Source organism: Lagopus leucura, unplaced genomic scaffold (genome assembly GCF_019238085.1).
Source record: "Lagopus leucura isolate 7727_CA_CO unplaced genomic scaffold, USGS_WTPT01 Super-Scaffold_100001, whole genome shotgun sequence".
Lineage (NCBI taxonomy): Eukaryota > Metazoa > Chordata > Aves > Galliformes > Phasianidae > Lagopus > Lagopus leucura.
The window spans coordinates 37,053,590-37,073,997 of record NW_024962262.1 but is presented as its reverse complement, the minus strand read 5'-3'; the positions used below and the strand labels follow the sequence as shown (position 1 = coordinate 37,073,997).

The 20,408-nt window shown below is 38.2% G+C and overlaps 1 protein-coding gene across 2 annotated transcripts in view; it reads left to right on the top strand.

Annotated features, from left to right (window-relative positions):
* Positions 1 to 20,408, top strand: part of NALCN (sodium leak channel, non-selective) — a 199,240-nt gene that overhangs the window by 27,387 nt on the left and 151,445 nt on the right. For both annotated transcript variants that reach the window (XM_042867267.1, XM_042867265.1), the window contains exon 6: positions 11,855 to 12,009. In XM_042867267.1, coding sequence (XP_042723201.1) covers positions 11,855 to 12,009 — 155 coding nt within the window. The remainder of the gene's footprint in view (positions 1 to 11,854; positions 12,010 to 20,408) is intronic.

Below are 20,408 nucleotides of genomic sequence, written 5' to 3'. Positions count from 1 at the left end.
GGGAAGTGGTAGAGTCACCATGCCTGTAGGTCTTCAAGATACATGTAGATGTGGTACTGAGGGACAAGGTTAGCAGGCATGGTGGGGATGGGTTGACTGTTGGACAGGATGATCTTAGTGATCTTTTCTAATCTTAATGATTCTATAAAAATACTGAATGAAAGTCAACGGGGACAGCATACAGTGTTTGGGAAAAATGGTGAATACAACGTTGTGAGGTGACTGTGTAGGAGGTAGTCCTTCAGAAAGTGATTTGAATGCATAGTTGAGGAACAGAGATCAATAGAATTGTGCTTTGTAAAAAATTATAAGTTGTAGTATCAGACTATGTAAGAATTGTTTGAAGAGAGTCTAAAGGTGGTTGCCTTGGGAAAACCAAAAGTAATCTGGGACAGGGATATATATATCATGTTATGTTGAAGTTTCATATCCAGCCTTATATTTCTACAATTTTCTGTGATTTTTTGATGTAAAAAAGTTGAATATCCTTATCCTCAGAATCCTAAGCGCTATTTGTCTTTGCTACAACTCTTTTAAAGGGGATTACATTGAAAGCTGAAAGAGTTGGATGCAGGAGTGGAGCAATTGTGTGTTAGGGCAGAAGTGAGAGAATGGCTTGCTGCATCTATCTGTTTTCACTCTCTTTGTGTATAACTAACCTTGGAGGTGGGATGTGAGTGCTCTTGGATATTCTTTTAATTTTTCATTATACTCAATGAACCATGTTGTTTGCCATTCACACAAGTACACTACATTCCTTTTTGTTTTGCAGCACTTAAAATACTGATCTGCCTGTCCCTGCTGTAGCAGGCTCTGCTGGGCTCACAGAAGCCTAATTTGCCCAATTCTCATCACAGTTTAGCAGTTTACCATCCATCCAGTCCCTTCTATCTCCATGTCTGCATCACTTCCCCCCTAGCTTGCCTCAAACGGGTAGTTTAATGGAGTTAAGTCCAGCTGGCAACCCATTTCAAGTGGTGTCCCCCAGGGGTCAGTACTGGGGTCCGTCTTGTTTAACATCTTTATTGATGACCTAGATGAGGGGATTGAGTGCACCCTCGGTAAGTTTGCAGATGACACCAAGTTGGGAGGCGATGTTGATCTGCCTGGGGGTAGGGCGGCCCTTCAGAGGGATCTAGATAAGCTGGATCACTAGGCTGCGGTGAGTGGGATGAGGCTCAACAAGGCCAAGTGCTGTGTCCTGCACTTTGGCCACAACAACCTCATGCAGCGTTATAGGCTTGGAGACAAGTGGCTGGATGAGTGTGAAGAGGAAAGGGACCTGGGGGTGTTGGTTGATGCTCTGCTGAACATAAGCCAACAGTGTGCCCAGGGGGCCAAGAAGGCCAATGGCATCCTGGCCTGAATTAGAAATAGTGTGGCCAGCAGGAGCAGGGAGGTGATCATCCCCCTCTACTCAGCACGTTGAGTACTGTGTTCAGTTTTTGGCCCGTCATACAAAAAAGACATGGAGGCCCTGGAACATGTCCAGAGAAGGGCAACAAAATTGGTGAGGGGTCTGAAGCACAAATCCTATGAGGAGCAGCTGAGGGAGCTGGGATTGTTTAGTCTGGAGGAGGCTCAGGGGAGACCGCATTTGCACTCTACAACTTCCTGAATGAAGGTTGCAGTGAGGAGGAGTTTGGCCTCTTCTCCCAGGCAAATAACAGGACCCAGGGAAATCGCCACAAGTTGTACCAGAGAAAGTTTAGGTTGGACTGTCAATGGATTACGGGCTGGTTCGGCCCGGTTCCGTGACCAGCGGGGTGGATTTCGCAAAATCTGCACCTCCAGAAAAAGGGGAACAGGGGACCCCAAAATAATTAAAAACAGCGGCAACGATCTGAGGAGAAACAAAGTAATTTACTAAATATGGCATCGGAATGCAAGATAACACACCATAGTACAATATAATCAGAATTGAAGTTAATAAATCACATACAACGAGAGAGAGAATGTCCGAAAGGTGGATAGGCCTCACCACAACGCAGAGGTGAGATGCGCAGTCCAGTTGAGCAGCAGGGAGATGGGAGGAGAGCCGACGAAGAAGAGCGGATGAGAAAGAGCCCATCAGGTGACCTTGCCAGGAGTTGTATCTCCTCTCTGTGACCACAAAGTCCCCTGTGGGATGTAGTTCTTCTTCTCTTCTGGGCAGGTACCCAGGACTTGAGCATTAACAGTTAAATTTCCAGTGTCCCACCTGATGTTGTGATGTGGAATACTGAAAACCGAAAATCACAAAACCGTGACATGGACATGAGGAAAAACTCTTTCTCTCAAAGTGTGGTCAGGCTTTGGAATGGCTGCCCAGGGAGGTGGTGGAGTCACCGTCCCTGGCAGTGTTCAAGAGGTGTCTGGATGAGGAGCTATGAGATATCATTTAGTTTGTGGTAGCAATGGTAATGAGAAGATGGTTGGACTAGATGATCTTACTGTTCCATTCCAACCACTTTCTGCCTGACAGGTTACTGAGAAGCTGGTAGAAGCTACTTCAGCTAGTAGTTGCAGAAAAAGCTTTGGTTATAGACTGTCAACATTTAGTTTTCTTTCTTGATCTAGATAAAGCTTGTATGCTTGAAGGGTAGACCAGCTTAGGTTTTAACACTTGAATTTCTTGGACTCTCAGAAGCATTGCAGATTCCATATTCTTAAAAATATTTGACTTTACTGGGAGTCTGCAACCACATATTTTCCTGATACTATTCTCTGTCAGTGAAGCGCTCCCAGCAGCTAAAGCAGTGATCCAGTTTGTCCTGTAATACTTCCTGTCAGCCTGGTAATGCTAAAACCAAGAGATCACACTGTTTTATCCTGGTAGAATGTCCAATTCCATCATCAAATGCCTAATAGTGTCCATTTGGAGTTAGCAGACCAGCGCTGAAGTTTGTTCTTGGATGCTCAGTGCTAGCAGCCTTCTTCTTTTGCTGTGCCAAGACTCCCAGCTCTTTGCCCCTTCAGATGGCACGTTAGTCACAGAACTGTGTAGGCGCATTTGGTGAAGGCATCCTGTGTGTATTATTCACACCTCACAAGAAAAGCTGTAGGAAGGAATTTATGTTGCATATAGTTAAGAGTTGGAGTCATTTGGCAGTATTGTTTAGTGATGTTGACAATTACCCTGTCTGATGGCTAAGGAGGAAGCTCCCAGAGGTAACGATCTGGAGCTAGGTAAATCTACAAATGCTGCCTCGCTGCAGGTATAGAATCACAAAATTTTTGGGGTTGGAACGGACCTTAAAGACCATCTAGTTCCAACCCCCCTGCTGTAGTCAGGGCCACCTACCCCTAAACCAGGTTCCTTAAAGCTCCATCCAGCCTGGCCTTGAATGCCTACAGGGATGGGGCATCCACAACCTCTTTGAAAGCCTGTTCCAGTGTCTCTCTATTCTTCCTAAAAATTTCTTCCTCATATCTAGTCTAAATCTATCCTCTTCCAATTTAGAGCCATTTCTGCTTGTCCTGTCACTGCAAGCTCTTATAAAATGTCCCTTCCCAACTTTTCTGTAGACCCCCTTCAGGTACTGGAAGGCCATTTGCTATAATGTCCCCCCAAAGCCTTTTCTTCTTCAGGATGAAGAGCCCCAACCCTCTCAGCTTGTTACCATAGGGAAAGGTGCTCCAGCCCTCTAATAATCTTTATGGCCCTCCTCTAGATCCTCACCAACAGCTCTATGTCCTTCCTGTGTTGGGGGACCCAGAATTGGACACAGTACTCCAGGAGGGGTCTCACAAGAGCAGAGGAGCAGAATCACCTCTCTGGACCTGCTGATCACGCTTCTCTTGATGCAGCCCAGGATAGAGTTGGCCTTCTGGGGTGCAAGCACACAATGCTGGCTCGTGTTGAGTCTTTCATCAACTGGGAACCCCACATTTTTCTCTTCAGAACTGTTCTCAAGCCATTCTCTTCCTAACCTGTATTTGTGCTTGGGGATTGTCCTAACCCAGGTTCAGGACTTTTCACTTGGCCTTGTGGAACTTCATGAGGTGGGCATGGGTTCACTTTTCACTTCTAGCCTATCCAGGTCCATCTGGATCCCTTCCCTCTAGCATGTCAAGTGCTCTATTTAGCTTGTTATCATCTTCAAACTTGCTGAGGGTGCACTTGATCCTACTGTCCATGTTGCCTACAAATCTGTAAAATAGCACTAGTCCCAACATCCATCCCTGAGGAATGCCACTCATCACCAGCCTCCACTTGGTCACTGAGCCATTTAATGCAACTCTCTGAGAGTGACCATCCAGCAAATTCCTTATCCAGTGAGTGATCCATCCATCAAATCATTTTTTTCTCCAGTTTGACAACCAGGATACCATGCAGAACAGTGTCAAACCTTTTGCACAAGTCCAAGTAGATGACATTAGTTGCTCATGTGGCTCTGCTGCAATGAGTGACAGGTCATAGTGCTTGTGAGCTCTGATGCACAAAAATCACAAAAATTAAATTTAGGCATACAATTTTTATATTCTACATGTCTTTCCCCTGTATCTGGGAAACAGCTACTAAGAAGATATTTAACCCAGGTAAGTTTGATATGCAAACTTAGGGTTTTTTAAGTGATTCTGAAAGTATTTTAAAGTAAAAATAGATCTAGTCTCCATCTTAGATTTTTTCATACATTCCAATCGATGCCCTTGCAATTTAAAAGAGTTCTGAGTTGTTTTTACTTTTTTTTTTTTACTTTCTCTGTGGAAGGACTTCATTGAATTTTAATATATACTGTAGATAATATATAATTTAATGATAGTCCTTGGTGAAATGGAGATTTATGCAAGCTAGCTAGATTTGTTTTTGGCTCTTCCTTTCTGTTTCCAGTGTTTTAGTACTAATAGTAAGTCTTCATTGTTGTATGAATTTCATTCATTTATTTTGTTTTAGTTCTTAAGTCTTACAATAGCATACATATCTTGCAACTGCTATTAGACTCAGCTCCCTCCTGAATGATTGTAGCAGTCACAAAAACGAGCTGCCATAGAACTATTATGCTGGATGACATTTGATAGAATTTCAGTGTAGTACTGTTCATGCTTACTATTTGAAGAACAGTTCCACATTGGAACACTTGTATTTTCTTTTCTGAGCTTTGCTTTATCATGGCTGGCTGTTCATTCCAACAGTCTGTAGGAAAGATTTCTTCTATTACTCATTTTTCTGTCTTCAGTGGCCTTGTTACTCTGAAGGGTAATGACAGACTGAATTGAATTCTATTTATTTCCTCTAATTCTGATAACAAGTGATGAAACCAATGGACTGTCACATTTAAGTAGCTGCAGTCATTCTTGTTCTCCTTTGGTCAGTGACAGCATTGGCTTTGCATAGTGCAAGCTATCTGTCATGAGTACCAAGTCATCTGGTTTTGATGTCAGCACCTGTGTTAGGAACTTAAATGCCTTGAATTCCCTTTCTGGCTCATGAGGAAAGTTGGTTCTGGAATATGAGTGTTGTGGTTTAACCTGGCAGACAGCCAAGCATCATGCAGCCATTTCCTCAGTCCCCCACAGTGGCGTGAGGGAGAGAACTGGAAAACAGATAAAACTCGTGGGTGGAGACAAAGACAGTTTAATAGGACATCATCGGTTAACCACTGACCTGTGCCTAGCCAGTCCCCAGGCAGCAGTTGTCCCCCTGACCAATACCCCCAGTTTTTTTGCTGAGCATGATCTCATACAGCATGGAATATCACTCTGATTGGTTTGCATCAGCTGTCCTGGCTATGCATCCCCCAGCTCCTTGCACACCCCAGTTCCTTTTTGCCAAGGCAGCACAAGAAGCTGAAAAGACTTTGGTGCTGTGTCAGGAGTGTTCAGAAACATCAATGTGTTATCAACGTTATTCTTATCTTAAATCCAAAGCACAGCATCTTACCAACCACTATGAAGAAAATAAAATCTGTCCCAGCTGAAACGGGGACAGACTGAACCTGCCAACCTCCAAACCTCTGGAGATGTCTTTCAGACTCTTCAAAACCGCTGAGAAGTGAATAGGAATAGATGAAACTTCAAAGACTCATTTTATATGCTCTCATTTAGGTTGTATATGAAGTGAAAAAAAGTCACAATCGCAATGAAATCAAACTTTACTTAATATCACTGCCTATCTAATAGGGAGTTCAATTTAAGCATGCCTTATGGCTTGGAAGACTGGATTTAATTATGCCTTATGAATAAGGGAATAAAAACAGTACTTGTGTTAATTTGTTTAATAACCACTTAAACAACTTTTTTATGAAAAATTTACTGAAGTAGTATAAGAAATTCCAAGTTCTATCTACAAATGCTCCAGCTTTGACACTAGTGAATTATGTGAAAGCTACCAAAGAACAGATACTGAAACCTGAAACTGAACATGTAAGTAATCAATAAAAGATCTTAATTGTGTAGCAAGAAATAAGAACGTATTTATCATAGGGCATATGTACTGAAATCATCAGATCACTTAGTCTGACTTAATTATGTTTCTCCTTTATGAAATGTTATAGCTTGTTTCTGAATCTAGTATCTCTTCTAGATATGTATCTGTTCTTGGTTAGAGTATTAGCAGAATAATAATTTATAAGCAAGGGAACTTCTTATTTTATACTGAAAGATGTTTCACAGTTAAAAACGGTGTTCATAACTCATCATCTTAATTTGTCTTATTTCAACCATTAGCTTTCTGTTCTCATTACACTTTTTCATGCTAGATTACACAGAAATGTAATTCCCAGTACCTTCACTGTGTGAATTCACTAACATGCAATAATTTAGGCACCCTTCAATATGCTTTTGAAAAAAAACCCTAATATTCTGTTACTGCTAAACGTATTCATATTTCTCTCCTCTTTCTTTAAACTTCAAAACAATTTTAATTGATGAACAAAATCCTGAATATAACATTAATCATAATTTATGTGAATGTAATACAGAGAGGAACATGAATTCATTATTGCTTTTCTTGTACATCGTGGGAAAGCACTAGCTCTTTCTTGCCCTGATGTTACTGTGACAAATATAAGAGGATGTCCTATTATGGCACTTCATCTTAAATGCTCACATAGCATTTATATTCTATGATGTAGCGTTTACACCCTCCTTTATCCCCCCCCTTTATTTCATAGACTCTAAGCCATAAGGTTTGCTTGCAATGATCTCCCTGCACAGCTTTGCATTTAGCTGTATTAAAACCCATTTTGTTTTGTTAGATTTTGTTAGATAGGTAACCAAATGATCCCGATAACCATACTTTCCAGTCCTTACTGTCCTTCATGTTTCTACTCTGCTGTTGATTTTATACCTATTTCTTCCTCATTGGTTATGGTGGATCATGATGATCATTTCTTAGTTAATCAGTTTTCAGGCCATTTATGATTTACTGATATATACTATATACTACCAGTTTTTTAATCAGCTGTGTTATTGAATGAATTGCTTTGTGAAGTCTTATGCTAGACAATTTCGTCCTTTGAAAATAACATATTGGTATTCTTCCACAATTTCCCTGCTATCTCAAGTTTTATTAAAAATTAATAGAGAGATGGGAGATGCCTTCAGTTATTTGGCTTGTTGATTTGAATATAATTATCCCTAGCAGATGCTATCTAATATTTTCTTCACTTATTGAATCTTGAGTATGAAAATCTGTGCCTATGAAGTTAAAATGTTAAATATGGAATGTTGCCAAAGCTGAAACTTTGTGCTTATGCTGTCCCTAAACTCATGAGTCCTTCATGCACGCTTTATCTAATTAGTTAATATAATGAAAATAATACTTGGATATCAGAGATAATATGTTACCAGACAGCTTTGAAAGCTCTATAGTTATAATTACATGTATAATTATGAGAAACATTAAATATGGGTGATGTTTTCACACTTACAGTTTAAAAGATAAAACAGATTTTCTTCTCTGATTAGAAACAGAAAACTGATTCTGTAAATTGTGTGTGGTGCATGATGTCTTTAGATCTGAGTTCATCTAAAAGTGTAACACCATATTAAAATATCGCCTTTTGGGAAGACTGCAGAACATGAAATGAAGAATTATGCCTAGGAAATAATAGTAATCTTTAAGCCAGAAAGGTACTCTGAAATTTCTTTGGCAGTGATTTTGATTCTGTAAGTGGATTATCTAGAAGCTGTGATAATTCTAGGAGCAGTGTTGTCCTAATCTTCAATGGGAAGCGCAAATTGGAAAATCTAAGTGAATGAGGTTTTCAGTAGAGACCAACTACGGTATGAGTCTTCTACTGAAATTTATGGTTATAAGTAGGAATGCTGATGAAAGTAAGTAGCTGGCCGGTAGTAAGTTTATTAAAAATGTGACCAATGATAATCTACTACTGAAATTTTTAGAAATACCAGTACCAGAGTAGTGGGCAGAGAAATATTCAGTTGAACTCTCAGGATTAATCATTTCTTTGTTCATCTGACAAGTATTTGGGATTTTATCAGGGCACCCTATTCAGCAAATTACTTAAGTACAAGGGCAGCTCCGAAAGTAATGCCTCCTATTTTATGATGGCTCACAACATCAGAGGTGGATGTTTGTGGTATGGCAGTAGAGATTGAACTTTCCTACTGTTACATTTTGTTGCTATGTGACAGATGGCAGCAGAGGGGAAGTCTGACAGAATGATGTCTGACATGGAAATTTGTATGAAGCAAAAATGTGGCATCAAATTTCTCTATGCAGAAAAATTGTATCCACTGACATTCGTCGATGCTTGCTGAACACTTATGGAGACCAAATAGTGCATGTTGGCACAGTGACACAGTTTTTGACAAGCACAGCATGTAGACTCTTGTTCACTGCTGTTAAAAATGTATAGCTAATGGTAGTATGCTAATAAATAGTGCTCTGTAACTGAGAATTTGTTCTATCAAATAGTGTTATTGTGTTCTTTGTAACTGTTGAGGTTTTTATGCAAATAAACAGGAGGCATCACTTTTAGAGCTATTCACATACACATACATTGCCTTTCAGGTATGTAGAGCTTTTCTATGAACAGAGCTTTTCAGGTGCTTAAAGCTAGTTATGTACTGAATCAACGCCTCAGTACTTAAGCTGATATTAAGTAGGGCCCATGTAGGAACAAAACATTTTAAATCTTGTTATACTGAAAATAACAGGTGATATTATAGCTAATTATGAGTTGGGAGTTTAATATATTCTAGTCCATGTAGACTTGTCTATGCTTAGTACTATCCTGAACAAGAACACAAACTGCCTGGTGACATCCATCCTAAAAAGCCTATGCTTGTATAGGTACAGATCTGTACTCAGAGATCCCTTCTTTATAGCGGTGCATGGAGACATCTTTTCTTCTTCTTCTTTAGAAGATGGTGTGATGTCATATAAAAATGACTGAGAGAGTGATGAGGCACTGGAACAGGTTGTTTAAAGAAGCTGTGGATTCCTCATCCCTAGCATTGTTCAAGACCAGGTTTGATGAGCCTTTAGGCAATCTAGTAGGAGGGATGGAGCTAGGGAATCTTTAAGGTCCCTGCAAACTCAAATCATTCTATGATTCAAGAATTCTACATTTCTGTTATTCTCTGATCTGCGTTTAAATTAAGCAGTTAAACTAACTGCTTTGCATTGTGATGATGAATCCACATAAGGGATTTTCTAATGCAAACCATAATGTACAATTAATTAGCTACCAATACCCTGGGTTCTGCATGTGCTTTAGCCAATGAATTAATTTTAATCTTTGAAAATATTTATAAAATATTGTCTTTTGATAATCCTATATTATAATGGCTTTTATATCATAAATCTAAATTACTTAAAGCACACAACTGGATATGAATTAACGTATTGTTGTAAGAAGGGATTAAGATGCTCAGATTAAATTTTAAATCCTTGAGTGACAGATGCTGAGCATATTTACAAAAAATGAAATGGATGCACATATTCTGTGTCTGTCCTTCTAGTTAAGCAGATGGTTAATTTTCAGAGCATTCTTTAAAACTTCAGGTGGAGGTTTACGTATGTGTGTTCTTTATCCATGCAGATGTGTTTGGCTCTCAGGCATCAAGAGGAAATGGCTACAGAATGGGTGCATTTACAGTTATTATCTGCCTACGAAAAAACGTGTAGGAAGCTTTAGTTTCACACTGACAGATTTAGAATGATCTGTTGCTATCACATGCAGTGCATAAAAGCAAGAAAAATAAAGTAATTACAGCTCCTGTTCACCCAATTTAGTTGTCAAAATGCACGAGTGAGTTTGATTAAAGGAAGAGGACTTTGAGAAGAAAAATAATATACTAATCATACTATAGGGCAGGCTGAAAATTGCACCTGTTCTGTGGACAAACAAGATTAATTAAAATGATGAATTTTAAGGCTCTGTGCAGAGGCCTCAGGATAACAAGGTGAATGCTACAAGTTTTTCTTTGTAACTTCCAGTGGTTCTTTTTTCTTGTTTCTATGTTACATGACTAAGAAGTCAAAAAACAATCTGAACTTGAATCATAGAATGGCTTGGGTTGGAAGGGACCTCAAGGATCATGAATCTCCAAACCCCTGCTACAAGCAGGGCCACCAACCTCCAGATCTAATACGAGAGCAGACTGCACAGCGCAACATCCACCCCAGAGATTGGGCATCCACAGCTTCTCTGGAAGAACGCTATGGACCATTTTTTCCTCAGACCGTAACTCACACTGATTAGTTTTCCAAGCCTGACTTGAAATTGCCCTGGGACTGAATCAAAAAGCAGAATTTCCATATGTTGAAAGAGTGAATACAAGCAAGGAGAAAACTGATGCTGCTTACCTGTATGCCTGTTCAGCACACTTGGAATTACAACATACCTTTTTTTTTTTTTTTTTTTTTAAACCAACTGGCTCATAGTACAGGTAGCCTCACTTCTGCACTTATTACTCTCCTGTACTGATTTGTAAACCCTAACGTGGACCTGTTCAGAACATGATTTTTTCTAGTTACCTCTTAACTAAACCACTTCTTGAGAAGAAGGATGGCTTTGATCCTGTCTCCTTCATGGCAGCCATGTATTGTCATTATCAATGACATGCTGTGAATGCCAATGAGGGATCCAGTGCCTGACCTTCTCCTCACAAGGGTTTGGGATTGGATTCATCTTGGATTCATGTGTGTATGCCACAGGCACAGAACAAGGAGCCACAAATTTGCCCCCCCTCTTCCCACACCCTTTACATATAAATCATGCTGAGTCGATTCATTATTTTCTTCTTCTTCTTTTTTTTTTTTTTTTTTTTTTAACCAAACCCTTATTGTCTTCTTTCAGAACTGAATCAGACTCATTTCAGTCAAAACAGTATTTACATCGTAACAGCACTAAAGTTGTAATGATATGAATTCTTTCCTGTCTGTGACTGGTTATGCCTGAGCAAGATTAAGGGCTTGGCTGTCTGTGGTAGAAACCTGACCTAAGTAAGGTACAAGTAACTAACACATACATACATGGCTGACAGTTTATCCATGAAGATCATATTAAAGAATATCAAAGCTAGTTTTGCCTGCAGTTGAACATGTTCTCAAGATTTTCAAAGGAGACTAAAGCAGTAAGTGTCCAAATTCCAACAAAAAACAGTTGGAACAGCTCTGTGTTAACTCTTGTATGTCTTCTAGAGTCTGTTTTTGCTGAGGTCTCTAGGCATTCTTGTGAAACTTCTGCTTGTATTTGTACTGTGAGTATGTAGGACTGAAATCTTAAGAGACTATTAATTCATCATAAGTTCTTAACTAATGAAAATAACATACATCAGAAAACATTAGATAGCAAAAATAGTAGCTGATATACTTTTTACTTTACTCTTCTTACTTTCAAATATTTAGTTTTGCTATGAGCTGAGTTTATATAACACCTTAATTTTGTATTTTTCACAGAAACGTAACCTGGAATAATTTAGCTATCCCAGACACCCACTGTTCCAGAGAGCTAGAAGAAGGTTACCAATGCCCACCTGGATTTAAATGCATGGACCTTGAAGATCTGGGACTAAGCAGGCAAGAGCTGGGCTACAGTGGCTTTAATGAGATAGGTCTGTCCTACTGGTAAAATCCATTTCAGTATACATTTTAAAATTTTATACATTTTAATATTTTATTTTAAAAGTTTATGAAATGAGTAGAACAGATAGCTCATGTCTGTTCTGAAAAGATATCTAGTGAAGTCAGCATTCTGCTGAAGTAGAACACATGCAGGAAAGAGAAGCTGCTATTTGCTTTGGAATTATGAAGTTATTTATTTCTATATTGCCTGGGATTTCCAATTAAATACCATTATTTAAGAAGAATTTACTTTTGATTATCATCAATATGCAAATGCAACAACTAGTTACTGTGTTTTATTTATGATTCACTTTAGAGTATATAATTCATCTTATTTTTCTAATTTTAGTAGGAATTCCTATGCCAAAAAAAAAAAAATCATAAAAACAACACCAAATCCCTCAAAAAATCCAAAACTACTTACTTTGATAACTGTCTTGATGCTAAGGAAGAGGGAGAAAGTAACCTCATGTGTGTCTATGACAACCTGGATCCAAACTGCTTAAGCCAGAACATCATCCAACAAAATGACTGAGAGTCAGGCAAAGAGATATCGAATTACTGATGCAATATTTGTTCTGAGAGAAACATTCAGAATTACCTGAAAACTGCAGTCTCTGCAAGCTGGCATGTACTGTGCCTGTCCCCATAGGGAAACGAGTAGAGCACAGAAAAATAGTTCAGGAAAGATGGCAAGGGTATGGGCAGCAGTGGTGAGATTCATATCCAAATGGAAAATATGTAGTTATGCTATCAGAGCATTGCAGTTATCTCACATTTATTTAGCAGACAAAGGTCCAACTTGACATGCAACTGTGCATTTTCATGAGCACAGCTAGGGAGCTACATCCCTTCAAATGAGAAGGCATGCCTACAGCCGTGCTCATTCTGATGCCTCTTTCTGACTCTGATAAGCTTATTTTTCACTTTTCCTGGCATGAACTCTAGCCAGTAGACTTTCATCCTGGCCACGGCTAAACTTGAATGTAATAAAAAGTTTTGATGACTGTATGACTAAAGTCTAAAAGGATTTTTTGCATGCCGAGAACCTTTGCAGCTGAAGTCACTTCAGTTGGTTTCCAGGCCACAGAATATGCACAGCCAGAGAGTTACAAGAATAGTCTCCTGTTATAACAGGCACTCTGTGATGCCAAATTGTTTCTGAATTGAAAATAATATTTCTGTCCTTTTTTCTGATGGGAAAGGAAATTTAAAAAATGATTTTAACCAAGTTCCCTCCTATTTCTCCCAGAAGGTACAAGTGTAACAGTTGTACCCAGTACTACTAACTGAATAGCACTTCTGGTATTAGCTGTCTTTTAAACGATAGTTTTCTTCAGTAGATATCAAAGAACAACTTTGTCTGATCTCACAGACAACCTTCAGATTCTTAAGTTTGTGGCACACTGCCATGCCTGGGGAAATATGAGCTGAGTTCAACTTGAGAATAAAAACATCCACATGAAAGTTCTCTGGTTTGAGACAGCTTGGCAGTGGAGCATGGATTAGGTGCATCGTCAGAAAAATTGTGCCTCAGATAGGTGGAAATCACCCTTCAAAACCTGATGTTCAAAATTAGCTGTGGCATTGAAGACTGTTATTCTAGCTGCCTACCTGGTCACCAAGGAAAAGTAGTTGCAGTGTGTTAAATCAGATTAGGTGAATGAATGATTGGAAGCAGGTATGGAGTGCTTAATAGAGGAAACCATTATGTTTTTAATGATAGAGGAGGTTGACAAAGACATGTGAAATAATCTGTCCAAGGGTGCCTGCAAAGCAGATTTTAAAAACTGCTGAAACTCCAGCCTCCTCAGTCACAGCCCTGGCTTTATCGATATGTCATTTTGATTGCTGTATTTGAAAGATCAAAGATTGCTAACAGACATAGGAGAATTCTCTGTTGTACACTGTTTTCATCTAGGTGTTAGTAATCAAGATTTAAGCACTTCTCAGTACTGTAATCAGAAACTGATAATTGAAAGCTGATTACTGAATTTTAAAATACTGGGTAATTCACAGTAGCCACAAAATGTTAAATAACCTTTCTCAAATTAGGCATGTTAAAAACAGAGTAATAACCAGAAAGTTTATCAATATTTTATAAATCTCTGTTTTGTGATGTACCTTTATATGTAGTTAACAGGTAAGTAATAAAGTAGATCTTTTCTGTGTAATTACAGTATTGTATTGTTTATGTTCATTGATGTTTTACTTCTGCATATTAATATGCAGACTGTCCTTTTGGATTCTGAAATGTATCATTACAAAAATCACAGGAGCATAGCACTTTGACAGCTACCATATAATTACTGCCACTTAATCTGTGGTATAGAAGTATTTAATAAAAGGGATCGGGGTGGGGGAGAGGTTTTGTTTTACAGTTCTACTATGGGGTGATTGAACTGTCCCCATCAGATAAAAGTTAATGGAGTTGTTTAAGCTGTGAGGACATGCCAAGCAGATAACGACATAATTGAAAAGTCCTTTAATTTTGACCATACCCTGCTCACAATTCTGTTAGCAGTTTTTACTTTAAAGGGCTGGAAATTGAAAAGATAGCAAGGGTTTTGATAGTTGTCAATTTCCAGGTTTTCTGTTTTTAGCTTTGAAGTACTCTGTTCATCCATTATATCTATATTTGTATGCATGCGTATATGAATTTTTTAAGGAAGAACATAGTTATAGACCATTGATAAATATGGCTTGAAGTCATCTTGTCAGAATAATCTAGTCTATCCTCTTTCTGTCTGAAGTGGATTTCACAATCTTTCCAGGCAATCTGTTGCATTACTTAGTTGTCTGTACTTTCTTAAAGTATAACCCGAATCTTTCTTTCTCCAATTTAAGATCATAACTTCTTACCTTGTTCAATATGGACATAGACAAAACTTCAAAAAAGCTTTTTAACATCCCTGAAGACCATCATTATGCCTCTAAGGATCTGCAAGGCAACATAGTTCTAAATGTTTCAGTCTTTTGCTGTAAAAATTGTATGTATTTTACATCTCAAATTAGTCTTTTTGGCCTTCTGTAGATTTTCTTCAGTGATACATCTCTTTGCTGAAGCATGCTACTGGCAGAATATTCTAATAAAGACATTACTTACTGTGTTTTTAAGCTTTATTAAGGTTTCTACATCCCAGTGAGATGTTTTCCATTTTCAAAACAGCATGATGTGGGTGATTCATGTGTTTTTCTGATTTGCTACTGCCTTTGTGTCCTTTTGTAAGAGCTGCCATCACTGTTTTCCAACTTGTATTCATTCACTTGGTGATTTCTTTAAAAAAGGTAAAGATTTTTACTTGTCTCTTTTGAATAGCATGCTTTTTTTTATTTTTTTTTTACTATTTCTTCAGTTTGCCAAGTTCTTCTTGAGTTTTACTTCCTTCCTCCTAAGTACTTTCAGAACCTCTAAGCTTACTTTTTTCTGAAATCTGATGAATACAATTTATTTTCTATCAACTTGGTAAAAAGTAATCCAGATCCAGAATAGGCTCTTATGAAAACTCATTTGATAGTCTTCCATTCTGACAATGTGTAATTAGTAGCAGCATGCATTTACAAATCCTGCTTCCGTTCTGTTTGTATAGCAATAATACAATAAGATTTGTGCCATAGGTTCCCTAGTGCCTGCAGAGTGCCAGTGTGTATTAATAGTATAATACTTGATGTTTGTGCCAGTTTCAAACATAGGACACATCAGCGTATATCTGTGGCTAACACTCTGTTTGTCTCCAACATATGTATTTCTAGATCAGATATAGAATGAAATTAAGAGCACCAATCAGCTTTGCCAACTTCATCAGTATAATCTCTCCTGAGAGTAAAGTTATTAAAAAGCCAGGGCAGTTTTTTGTTGTTGTTGTTTTGTTTTTTTTTTTTGTTTGTTTGGCTACTTTTCTCGAAGAATTATGATCAGTACTCACAAAAGTGTATCTTAGAATGGCTTATGAAGCAAAACAACAAATGAAACACTGAGTGAAGAATACATTATCTAAGCCCTCTGTACCTCAAATCTGTTGCTCTTTCAGGTTCTGAGAGAAAGAATAATCTGCTCCCCACAGGTGAAGTGACTTCAGATGTTTACAGTTCCAGTTAATGGAAGGTTACAAAGAGTTATTTTTTGTTTTGTTTTGTTTTGTTTTGTTTTAGCAAGTGGCTCGGGAACTCAATAGAAACTCAAATGCTCTTTCCAGCAGTTTGACATGCAACTTCTTAAGTAGATGTTGTTCCAATGCAGGAACAACATGCTATCCATCAGGATGCCTGGAAGATTTTCCAAATACTACCCATGGGGCTGAGTGGGTGTAAGAGAAATGAAATGAATGAAAGGCTTGGCTGACTGTGTGGATGTGGGTGGCAAAGCTTCTTACTACTGACTATACCTGTATAGCACTGTCAAGCTCTTCTCTTTTTCAGACTTCTTAGCTGATTTTGATTCAGACTTCTATAAAAAGATTGATATTTGCTTCATATTAGAACAGCCTTCAGCTTTAACTCACACTGAGAGCATCAGGTGCATTCACAGTTGGCCTGTTTCTCATTTTACTCTTTTGTCTGCTTCTCCGAGCAGTGTTTAACTCCACAGTGTGTATCTGATAGCATGACAGTATTGTGAAGTGTGTAAATATTTGGGGCTAAATATTGAGAAAAATGACCTTCATTCTGTAAATTAACCCCGATAACTGTATAGCTCATTGGATGTAATTGTATGTTTGCATATTTTCATCTAACATATCTAAAATGCATAAATGTTGAATTAAATAGCAGTATGGGAGACTTGGGGAACTGTAATAATTACTTCTGCCTTCCATGTCACTGTCTGGTGACTGTGTGTCTATCTCTAGACAAAGTGTTTAACGTGGCAGTAATTGCCGTCAGGTCCACACTAATGTTATTGGTAGGGCTGAATGCCTGGGTGCTGCTGGAAAGGGTGTCATGCAGACAAAAAAGTACAAGACTCCTTTCCACCCCCTCAGAACTTATTGCTGGGTCCTGAGTAGTTTTCCTCCTTACCTGTACTTTCCATATAGTATAAATCTTTTTGCATTCAGGTTTTTGTAACATCTGGGTAGTAATCATTTCATATGTGTCATGGGTGCAATCATCTGTAATCACCTACAGATGTAAATTCGCAGCTACTTTACTGATTTTACTCCTCACGTAATCTTACAGACTTATTTTTTCATTATTTACAATGCTACATATTGCCTAAAATATTCTCCAAAGTAAAGAAAGAGTGAAAGATCCCTGAAAGTTAAAAAAATATATATTCTACAAGTTAAGGGAAAGAATTTCTATGCCATGAAAAATCATTCCAGAAGAAGAAACAGGGGATCTTATTCTATGCTATATTGCCAATCTATTGCTTGCTGGGATGAGTACTCTATTAAGTGATAATAATTACATCTGGTACGTGTCAAAAGTGTTTGCTAAAGACTACCACATTAATGTCAATTTTGTGTGTAGGAGATAAAAACACAGATGTTGTATCTCAAAGAGAATGAAATTCAAATGCTAAGGAGTGCTTCAAATTGCATGTTAAACAACAACAACAAAAGTCTATTAAACATCTCTCACCTTATAGGAACAATGAACATTGTTCAGTGTCACGAGACAGCAAAATCATCTAATTTCATGGGCTATAGAACAGCAACAGAGCTTGAGGTCTCAGATATTTCACATTCATATTATAAGGACTTGTCCCTTATAATATGTGACCCGGAATTTAAATATTCATGGCATGTCTACAGTTGAGAGCCTTCTTTTAAACTGGTAATTAGGAAAAAAGTTTTTATATGTCATTGTGAAAAATGTCTGCCATGAGTAGCATAAAAGTTAGCCTAATTTAATGTTTGTTAATGGAAGCATCACTGTGGGGCCAAAGTCAACTTCTATTCACTTATAGCTATTGTTTTAATACAAGATTTGTGAAATGATCAAAATAGTCTATTTGTTTAGCCATAAATTGAATTTTTAAATGCCAAACATTGGAGTTAGACTGGTTCTTATAGGGGTCCTTTAAACACGGGAAAAAAACCTGAGACTGTGCAACTGCTCTTAGGAGTGTGATGCCACAAGGTTCACTCTTCAGAAGGAAGGAGAAGACAGGAAAGTAGAAGTGACATGATACTTTCCTCTTGGTAGCACTGTCAGCAACTGCTTGATCTTTCTGAGTCCCTAGTGGGACCTAGAGGAAAAAGCTGAGTTGACTCTTGCCCCAGACAAGAGCTTTGAGCATTTCAGCTCCATGAGGAATGGTAAGATTCAGATTGATGACCAGAATAAAAATATGTTTAGGTTCTTTTTTTCAAAGTAGAAAACACTGATAGACAAAAGGATTACAGGGTTGTTTTCAGCCTCCTAAGGTGCTGCCCTCCTCACTGCCCTTTCACACAAAAGACTCCACTGAACAAAGCCAGTGTGGTTTTACACTAGCACACAGGGCTGGTAATGTATGGATAAGCATCACATCAAAGACTAAATCTCTTGGCTCTTAGTCTGTTGCTATCTGGGATAGGAAGCAACTAATGGATGTAATAAAGTCAGGGTCTCCATTTAATTGTACTGGAGAGGGAGATGAGTTCTTATGAAAACTGTTGACTCAGTAATTATTTCATCAAAGCTTGGGGTCAGACTCCTTTCTTCTGTAGAAGATATGTATGTTTGATATTATGTCTTAATACTCCAATTATCTTAGCAAGTGTATCACAGTATTAAATACTTTGTTAAAAAGATCTAACACCATTCTATTTATACAGCTCTTTTTGTCTTTTTTGTCAAATGCTTGCATGTAAAGTGCCTAATATGGAGGCCTTCATCCATGACAGTGGCCAGTGTGGTTGTTATGCAGCTATGCGACAAGTGATGAAAATGCTAATGTGTGAAGTTGCCAGAACGTAATCAGGGAAGCCATTCAGAGTGCCTAGCAATGAAATTTGGATTTTCTAAATGTGAACCAAAATTACTTAAAATGTACTCCAATAGTCTGCTGATTGAGAAACCTGTGAAAATAATTGTTTTAAATATGGCAATAGGCTTTTGTTTTTCACTGGAATTTCTATCTAAGCCTTGCAGATGGAGAGTAATAAGGCCCTGATTCCAGTCGAGGCACTGTTGTGGGTAGAACACTATTTGCTCAGGGAATTTCACTTAATTTGTTTTATTGTCAGTTACATGAACTTTCAATCACTGACTCAGGTGTTGAGAAGAAAAGAAGACAAATAGGTAAAGAAACAGGGAAAACACCTTCACTCCTTTGCTTATCTCAGTTTCAGTCTGCACAGCTCTCCTCCACATGTCCTAGTCCCCACTCCCTACTTTTGCTGCATGCGGAGCGAGGCCAGGCACAGAACCTGGGTTAGGTGCATAGTGGCTTCTTTCTTGCTTTTCCCTGTTTCATACTCTTCCTCTGTTGCTTCTTCCTTGTTCACAGCCTCTGCTTCAGTGTGGGTTTAGCCATGGGCCACAGTTCCTTCAGGAGTGGCTATTCTCTTGTGTGTCCCCCGCTGCCTTCCTAAACCCTAAATAAACTTATGCAGATTAACTTTGCCTTTGGAGAGGAAGATTCAGAAGGTGATGCAGCACTCTTGTGAGTCTGGAGTACTAAGGAAAATGGTTCATTTGCCCCATATACTCGAGGTGAGAACAGTTTAGGATAGTTGTTTATTTCTCCTCTAGTGAAATAGTTTTAGTTACAAAGGATGTGAGCACTGTGGGTAGTGAGCCATGGCTATACAAATGTTGTACCTTAGATTGTACCTTAGATATAACAAACAAGGTGAAAGGGGATAAACTATTGAATCACTTTGTAGGCTTAAAGCACAATGCTGTTTTCACTGCTTTCAGCTTTCTAAGGACTGGCTTTCTAAGGTCATGCTTAATTTCCCATTAGAAATTGCTTAATGACAGAAGGCCTTCTTTTTTTCTTTGGAGTTTTTTGTTTAGCAGGAAAAATGTTGATGAAATGTGGAAGTTAAAGGTAGACAAATTTAATTTCTCTTTTGCAGGGTACAGGATACAGGATAGTATCTTCTAGATCAAATTTAACTCTAGCAGAAATACAGTATGTCAAATCCAAACATTTAAGGGAATCTTCTAACGGCCTAAAGCTATTAAGGTATCTTGATAGTCATAGCTATGCAGCTTTAAGCTTAATAGCTTGAAGCCATTAAGGTATCTTGATATTTTCTTGCTGTGTTTTTCTGAGATTTTTTAAATATCTTTATTCTGTTTGCCACGTTATTCCAATTTTGATGCCTTGTTTATGTACTGCTTCACTTCTTCCTCTCCTCAAGAAAACTGGTTTCTGAATACCTTATCTTCCAAAGGCAATTCATATTGTCTTACAAATTGAATGATTAAGACAGTTTCAAACATTTTGATCCAT